Here is an 8,562-nt window from a genome sequence, read left to right on the forward strand (position 1 = left end):
GTGTTGCAGTCTCTGAGTATAGGTTGGGAGATCATGATGGCTGTCAGGGGGGCAGAAGCCTGGCTCTGCTCAGCTCAGATGACAGTGCCTATGCAGTCGGGACATGGCATCAGGGCAGACCCTGCTTCCCAAGGTTAGGCGAAGGCCAAGGTTTTTTGTACCTTCTAGGTACATATGTCCCATATGCCCTATTTTGGTTCAGAAGATGGAGCATGTATGAGTCATCAAAGTGTATTGCTCAATCCATCCCAATAGAACATGGAGTTAGTGGAAATTATCCCAAATTTGGGCCTGTGGGCTCTAATTTTTAATTTCCAGTGCTGTTTTACTTCTAACACCTTTTGACACATGTGGTCAGTGGACCAGCCTCAGCAATCCCCTGGGAGCTTGTTAGAAATGTGTCATCTTGGGCCCCACTCCAAACCTTCTGAGTTAAGATCTGTGTTTAAAGAAGATCCTCAGGTGACTCGTATGCAAATTTAAATTTGAGTCACACATGTGCATATTCAGGTATATATTAATGGGAAGTTGGGAGTATATACATCAGATATGTCTAGTCACCTGCTAAGCTCTGTCCATCAGCACACTTTCAAGTCTGCTATGTGGCATTTCAAGATATTCTCTCCAATACAAGACTCCTAGGAATCTTCCCCTGTTCCAACAGGAATTCAACTCCTAATTATTGTTTTATGAGCATTTTAAATTACTTTGTATGCATTGCACTCACTTTCCCCTGACACACACACCCACACACACACACACACACACACACACACACACACATACCCCTGAAGTAAACCAGAAACCATTCCTTATGATGCATTGTTCTATTCTTTTAGGAAAGCTAAAATGGAGCTCCTGGATGTGTTTAATTAGTGCTTGTTTTATATTTTTCCATTATCAAAGCAGTATATATTATTATAGAAAAGTTTGAAAATATAAGAAAAAGGGGAAAATTACTTATAATCCTATCACTCAAAGATAATCACTGTTTTGTTTTTAGGTGGTTTTTTTCAGGGTTTTTTCTAACAGGAATTTTTTTTTTTTTTTTTTTTTTTTTTTTTTTTTGCGGTACGCGGGTCTCTCACTGTTGTGGCCTCTCCCGCTGCAGAGCACAGACTCCGGACGCGCAGGCTCAGCAGTCATGGCCCACGGGCCCAGCCGCTCCGCGGCATGTGGGATCCTCCCGGACCGGGGCACGAACCCGTGTCCCCTGCATCGGCAGGCGGACCCTCAACCACTGCGCCACCAGGGAAGCCCCCTAACAGGATTTTTATAGTGGTTAATTCACTCTAAGAGTATATAATGTGAAGTTCTTATAATATGTAACAGATGTATGGAGTATAGTACACAGAGAGAGTAGATACTGAATACACAGTTTTGTTTTCTGCTTTTTGTCCGTTAACATTTGTATTTTCCCAGATTATTATTCTTTCCTTGTAAACATCAATTTAAATGCCTCACAATATTCCATTAAGCATATAAACCATAGTTTACTTAACTATTCCCTTATTGCACAACAGTTAGAGAGTGCTTGCATTTTTCATTTTGGTAAGTAGTGTACAATGAAAATGACTGTGCATACAGTGTTTTTCTATATATTTTCAGTAATTTCCTCAGGATAAATTTCCAGAAGTGAGTCAGAGGTGGTGAACTTTGATTCACATTGAAAAATCCAGAGTATATCACTTAAAAATCACACTTAAAGAAAAGCCAAAGGTTCCTAACAGAGGGCTAAGGTGGTTGTCCTTGGCAGGTGAAGAGAAAACCACCCATTGACAAGACGGAATGGGATGGCTTCTTTGACGAGAACGGTCACTTGGCCAAGTCACGAGACTTCATTTGTGTTAACATTCTGGAAAGGGTATGGTCCTCAGCTACCCTTGGCCTCGCCCTGGAACTGGGGCACATGGGCAGGCAAGGGGACAGGCATGACATTGGGAGGGGCCCTTTAGGCAAGCATCTGGAAGGCCCACGACCTCTCACCTCCACCCCTCCCCAGGGTCTGCACCCCTTCGTGAGGACGGAAGCCTGGAAATTCCTTACGGGCTACTACTCGTGGCAGAGTTCCCAGGATGAGCGGCTCATGGTGGACAGCACGAGGAGGTAGAGCACTCCAGATCCTGTCAGGGGAGGGTGGCTGGCGGTGCAGGTGGGAGGGGGTGCCCACCCCAGTCTGGTAGGTTCAGGCTTCTTCCTTCAAATGGACTTCTCTTTCCAAGAGACAAAATCCCCACGGCTCTGCCGACTCAGGGCCCACATACAGGGGGCATCAGTACCTTCCCCCATCCCCACTCCCGACCCCGCACCCCAGCCCGGCCATGTTTACCAGTCCTCACTCTGCTGACTTGAGCTGGACCCCAGCACCTCCCAGCTGTCCACCCCCTGCCCAGCTCAGCCCAGCCTAGCCATCCCTAGGCCTGTGCAGCCTTCTTGAGGTGGAGAAGATTCACAGTTAAAGATTTAACTTTAACACAGTATTTAACTGAAGATCCTTCAGTTAAATACACCTGCAAAGACCCTTTTCCCGAATAAGGTCATATTCACAGGTTCCAGGGGTTAGGGCATGGACTTATCTTTGGGGGTCACCATTCAACCCACGACACCACCTAAGCTCGTTCTAATGATGGGCACAAAGCATTGCCTCATCCAGCCCTTCTAATTCTGAGGCATAGGTGCTAGTGTTAGCCCCATTCTACAGACAAGGAAACTGAGGCTTAGAGAGGGCTGGTGATATCCCCAAGTCTTGACCCTAGTGGCAGACACCCAGTACTTAAGTTGTGGATCCAGGATTCAGGTGCAGTGGTCAGACTGCAGAGCCAGAGGTTAAACCTGTCACCCTGCTGCACTCCAGGCAGACATCAGATGATGGTTAGGGCTGGCAGAGGCGGGGAGAGGGGAGGCAGCACAGGTAGCAGGCACTGCCTGGGTGAGGGCACTGCTCAGGGTTACCCCGACTGGCCTGGAAGGGAAGGCTGCCTCGTTCAGCCTCAGTTCTGTTCTCACAGGAAGAACTACGAGGCCTTATGCCAGATGTACGAGAAGATTCAGCCCCTTCTGGAAAACCTGCACCGGAATTTCATAGAGACTCGGAATAACATCGGTGAGCCAAGGAGGGTGGGCTGTGCTGGGCAGAGGGGAGGGTTGGAGGTCACATCTGTGCGCTCAGTCACATCTGTGCGGTGGTTCCTGGGAGCTGCCTTGACATGTGCCAGGAATTTTGGCAGCTAAACCTTGGTTAGTCTGTCCGCCTGGCTCTACTGGCTGCCCCTGGGTGCCCAGCACTGTGTATCCCTGGGTGTATGTTGTTTCTGCTGTTTGTCTACATCTCTTCCCCCCTTGGCCTTGAACTAGATTGAATGATAGTTGGTGGAGGGGTGGGACATCCCTGGCAAAGGGTACAGCCTGGTCAAAGATTTGGAGGTGGGAAAAAGCCCAGGCAGCTCATGTTTTGGTGAGAGGCAAAGCCTGGTGGGCTGATGTACCTTTTTCACGGCCCCTTTCCCAGGATGTCCTGGGTCCTAGCCTCTTGGAATGAGGGGAATAAACTCACCCATGGACCTTCTGCTGGAGGTGATCTGGTGCCTCACCATCCCTTGCCCCCCACCTAGCATACGACATCCAGAAACTCTATGACAAAGACCCCCTGGGCAATGTCCTTATTGATAAGAAGAGGCTGGAAAAGATCCTGCTCCTGAGTTACGTCTGCAACACCCAGGCAGGTGCGCCAGAGGGCTGGGTCTCCTTTCAGCCCCCTCTTCTCAACCCCTTCCTGGGATAGGGCCTGTCCAAGCCCAGGCTCCGCCCCTCCTCACTAGCTCCCCTCCACCCCAGAGTACCAGCAGGGCTTCCATGAGATGGTGATGCTTTTCCAGCTGATGGTGGAACATGACCATGAGACCTTCTGGCTTTTCCAGTTCTTCCTGCAGAAAACGGTGAGAGCTGAGCCTGGCTCAGGGACCACCCCCATTCCTCAAACGACCCCTTGAGGTTAGGCAGGCACTGGCAGCCCCAGCCATTTCCTCCAGCCCTGAAGCAGCCCCCTGAGTCCCAGAGGAGCTTTTCCCATGGAAATACAATGCCAACCCCAGTGGGGTGTGTTCTGGTTGGGGGGTGAGAAGCATTGGAACTGAGAAGGGGGGTAATGATGCTCTGGGTCCAGCTTTTGTCAAACCTTGAAAGGTTTGGCAAGGCCCAACGAGGCCCACCTTTCTCCTGGCATTCCCCTCCCAAAACATGGCTCTGCTCCTGCAAATCCTCCACGGCTCCCCACAGCCTCCAGAATAAAATTCAGAAACCGCAGCCAGACATTCAAGGCTCTGTCTTTAGTCTTGTCTCCCACAGTTACCTTCACATGACCTGCATCCGGCCCCCCAGGGCACCCCCCACACTGTGAGGTGGAGGGCTTTTGAAGGTGCTGCCCCCCATTACTCCCTTTCTGGAAAGCCTTTCCTCATGAGCTGTGAGAGGCTACCCAGAACCCACCCCCATCCCTCTCTCCATCCCTGCAACAATGTGCACACTGCTCTGTCCTTGTCCTGATTGGTCCAGACCCATGGCATGTGTCTGGAGGAGTAACTGGTCTCACTGCATTGTGAGCCACTCCTGAGACATCTCCACATGCCCACCAGACATGATGTGTGTTTGCAAACACACATACACTGACACTCAGACTCATACAGAGACACGTGCCCGGCCCAGAGCCAGACACGCACAGGGCCTCCAGAATTAGGGAGCTGATGAAGCAAGACTGACTCTTCTGATGCTTTCAAGGTGTTCCCTCCCTCCCACCCATCTTTCCCAGGAGTACAGCTGTGTCATCAACATTGGGGTGGGCAAGAACCTCAACATGCTCAACAACCTGATCAACTTCCTGGACCCCGTGTTTGCTGAGCACTTAAGTGAGTGCGCCCCTCTGCCATCTTACATGTCCTCCAACCAGAGCAGGCGTGGGGGTGGTGGTGCGGGACCCAGTCCAAGGCAGTGGCGCCCAATCATGTGAGAGGGAGCAAGGTCATTTGGTCTTTTCTTTGGGCCCCAGGGAGAGGGTTCATCTGGATGGGGTTGAAATCTGGACAGTTGAAAATCCACCCCAAACAGTCTCCAAGGGCAGATGGAAAAGTGACAGCCCAGGTTTTTGTATTTCCCAGTGTGTTTATGTGCTCAGTTGTTTGGCCTCATCTGTCTGTCTTTGCTTTATCTCCTGTTCCCCTGACCATGGCCCCCTGGCTGGCACCCTGCTTCTCTCCTGACAGAAGGGAAGGGTGCAGGGACCGTGCAGCCCCTCTTCCCCTGGTTCTGCCTCTACTTTCAACGTGCCTTCAAGTCCTTCGACGACGTCTGGAGGCTCTGGGAGGTGAGGCGCTCCTCTGGGGCAGAGGATAGACCCTACCCCTAGGGCAGGCGGCAGGGAAGCCCTTTTCCTTGCCTCCCTTGACTGCTGGCTTTGGAGGGAGTTCACTGGGATTTATTGGGCCACTGAGCCTGCTTCCGCCCTGTTGGGAGATGACAGAGCATCAGTTGGTCTGTTCATCTAATCTACCACTGTACCTTCTCAGGGCAGTGCAGGCAGGAGGGGCCTCCCAGCCTGTGCAGTGGAAGCCTGGCCTGCTTTCAGCTTCCCTGCCACCCTGCCTGTGCAAGGGGCCTCACTCTGCTCTCACTTTCCCAGCCACCTCTTCCTCAGCCTTCCCCTCCACCTGAGCGCCCACTTCTTCTGAGCCCTCACTCCTGGAGAAGGAGGGGCCCCCAAGGACAGGTCACACCTGCAGTTATTTGACCCTAGTCTCTGGGGCATCAGCAGATGAACCTCCCCGGGAACACGCCCACCGCCCGTCACTGCCTTGCCCAGTGGCCGCCACTGCCTGCAGGATCCGGCCCACCGCTCAGCTTGACATTCAGTGCCTCAGAAATCAACTCCCCCCACCTCACCCCTCCCTCCTGGCCTGCTGGTCTCCATGCTCAAGTCCATGACCACTGCCAGGCCTCTGGTGACACCCCTGGATTGTTGACTTTCCATCAACTGTTGCTTTGCCAAAGCTCCACTCAAATGCTACAGAGAGTTACCCAGTCATTCTTGGCATTCTCTCTCTCTCTCTCTCTCCCTCTCCTGCCTTCTCTCTTACTCCCTCCCTCCTTCCCTTCTTCCCTCTCTCATTCTCTCTCCCTCCTCCCTCCCTCTCTCTAGTGAATTTCCTGAAGGCTTTTTCTCTGAGTCCCCCAACAGCAAGCACCATGCCTAGAACCCCAGAGGTTGAATGAATGAATGACTGAATGAATGAGCACGTCGTCAGCAAGGCCCAGACATGATGGACGGGGCCACGTGGTTGGTGGGTACCGCACCATCCCAAAGGCGTCTGCAGTGTCAGGCCACAGGCCAGGCTGAGGCTTGCCCACCTCTGCAGGTCCTGCTGACGAGGAAGCCCTGCAGGAACTTCCAGGTGCTGGTGGCCTACAGCATGCTGCAGATGGTGCGCAAGCAGGTGCTGCAGGAGAGCATGACAGGCGACGACATCCTCCTGGTGAGAGCACCCTCGGGCCCGGCCCGGCCCCACCGGCTCCTGGAGGCCCCCGACACCCACACCATCCCTGGTGAAGGCCCCTGGGTCGGGGGCCCTGGACTCCAGTGGCCCCTTTGGCCCTGGGCAGGAATAGTGATGAGACTGACATACCCCAAACACCGTGCTGCGTGCTTTTAGAGACCAGCTTGTTTAAGCCTCATGACAAGCCTGACACAGAGGGGCCATAACGCTCATCATCATCATCACCCCTGTTCAGCAAATGGGGAAACTGAGGCCCTGAACAGTTCTTAAGCTTTAGGCTTGACAGACTGACAGTTAACTCTTTGGCCCTAGGGTCCTACTGTGACAAAAGACCTGAAATTTTCCAACAGTTCTAAAAAGCAGCTGAAGGCTTTGTCAAAACACATCTTAGAGAGCACCCCAATCATAAAATGAGTCCTCCTAGAAGCCCATGAAACACTCGGTGGAACCCCAGGACTCCCTAGAGCCCAGAATGAAAACTGCACTTACCATCTTCCCAACAGAGAAAATTCCATTGGTACAATTTCAGGCACTGTGCCAAGCTGGTGGCAGGGGGAGATCAGCTGGTCCCAGTGACTGCCGTGAGCCGCGGCCTTGTCCGGCCTTGTCCGGCCTTGTCCCCTTGAAGCGGCAGGTCGCTGCCTGTGCCCGGGGAGACCTGATTCCGCCCCACCTTCTCCCGGCACAGGCGTGCAACAACCTCATAGACCTTGATGTTGCTAAGCTGGTCTCCGCTGCCTGCACAGCCTACGCGGAGCTCGTCCAAAAGGATGTAAGTTACCCCGATTACTTGTCCTCCTTCCCTTCCTCCTCCAAGAAGCCCTCCCCAGTCTCCCAAGCCCAGCCCGTGGCAGGTGTATTCAACTTCAGGGACACAGCTTATGCTATGTTCTCTGCCACGAACCCACAGGGCTTGCTCTGCATGGACTTCTCACAGGTTTGCCTGTGTAACTCCTGCCTCCCCAAGTAGATAGACTGTGCTTCCCGAGAACACGGCCCTCTTCCCTCGTTCCCTGCGTCCATTCCGGCAGATCTGGGCACAGGGGGCTCAGGGGGCTCAGGAGAATGTCACTGGCTGAATGAACCAAAGAATGAGAGCGGGGGCTTCCCTGGTGGCGCAGTGGTTGAGAGTCCGCCTGCCGATGCAGGGGACGCGGGTTCGTGCCCCAGTCTGGGAGGATCCCACATGCCGCGGAGCGGCTGGGCCCATGGCCATGGCCGCTGGGCCTGCGCGTCCGGAGCCTGTGCTCCGCAGCGGGAGGGGCCACAACGGTGAGAGGCCCCCGCAGGTTCCTCAGCCATTAAAGGATTTCTTTCTCTGAGGCTACTCACAAGGGACAGACGCCCTCAACAGACAGAATGAGGTGGTGCTTCAGCCGCGAGGTCAGGATCAAGTCCGATGGGGTGTTCGGGTGAGGGTGTAGGTAATACAGCTGTGACAGCAACAGCCTTCTGGAGTCATGGTTCATGGCAAGCAGTGTGTTTCCTGGGGGGGCGCATAAGAGCAGAGACAGGATTGTTTAACAAGAGGAGAGATTGCAAGGGCTAGAGAGAGGGCACACACTGGGAGGAGATTGTGCTGGTCAGCCATCCCTCAGTGGCTGAGGGCTTTCCAAGGCTGCAGTGGTTCTGCACCAGGAAGCAAATGGTTGAGGGTATAACCGACCTTGAGAGCCGGCTGCCTCCTGTGGAAGAAATGGACGTGTCTAACAGGCTTGCTCAATCCCTGGTCCGGAGAGGAGGGCCCGACCCCATGGCTCCCCTTACTCCCAAGGTACCAGTCTCACGTGACATTGTTTTTCCAGAGCCTCCCCAGCAATCTGTGGAAGGTCACAGCCCAAATGTCTGGCTAGCGAGCGACTCCCCTCCTGGTTTCAAAGCCCCCTCACAATTGCACCTTCATTTCTCAGCCTGGTTGCCGCCTCAAACTAAACTCTCTTTTGCAGCCTTAATCTCTCCAGAGAATGCCATCTTTTCCCTGACTCGGGCAGTGCAGAATCTCCCTGGAGCAGCGGTGCCT

General features: G+C 53.4%; 1 protein-coding gene across 3 annotated transcripts in view; it reads left to right on the forward strand.

The window, feature by feature from the left end:
• Positions 1-7,989, forward strand: part of TBC1D21 (TBC1 domain family member 21) — a 13,171-nt gene extending 5,182 nt beyond the window's left edge. Inside the window, exons 2-11 of one of the 3 annotated variants that reach the window (XM_007446651.1) lie at positions 1,757-1,864; positions 2,003-2,106; positions 3,009-3,103; positions 3,612-3,722; positions 3,835-3,935; positions 4,805-4,901; positions 5,256-5,356; positions 6,405-6,521; positions 7,231-7,314; positions 7,832-7,864. In XM_007446651.1, coding sequence (XP_007446713.1) covers positions 1,757-1,864; positions 2,003-2,106; positions 3,009-3,103; positions 3,612-3,722; positions 3,835-3,935; positions 4,805-4,901; positions 5,256-5,356; positions 6,405-6,521; positions 7,231-7,314; positions 7,832-7,864 — 951 coding nt within the window. Of the gene's footprint in view, positions 1-1,756; positions 1,865-2,002; positions 2,107-3,008; positions 3,104-3,611; positions 3,723-3,834; positions 3,936-4,804; positions 4,902-5,255; positions 5,357-6,404; positions 6,522-7,230; positions 7,315-7,831 lie in introns of all 3 variants that reach the window. The other 2 variants (XM_007446652.1, XM_007446653.1) reach the window with 2 other exon arrangements.
• The last annotated feature ends 573 nt before the right edge of the window (positions 7,990-8,562 follow it).

The sequence above is a fragment of the Lipotes vexillifer genome, unplaced genomic scaffold (genome assembly GCF_000442215.2).
Source record: "Lipotes vexillifer unplaced genomic scaffold, Lipotes_vexillifer_v1.1 scaffold242, whole genome shotgun sequence".
NCBI lineage: Eukaryota > Metazoa > Chordata > Mammalia > Artiodactyla > Lipotidae > Lipotes > Lipotes vexillifer.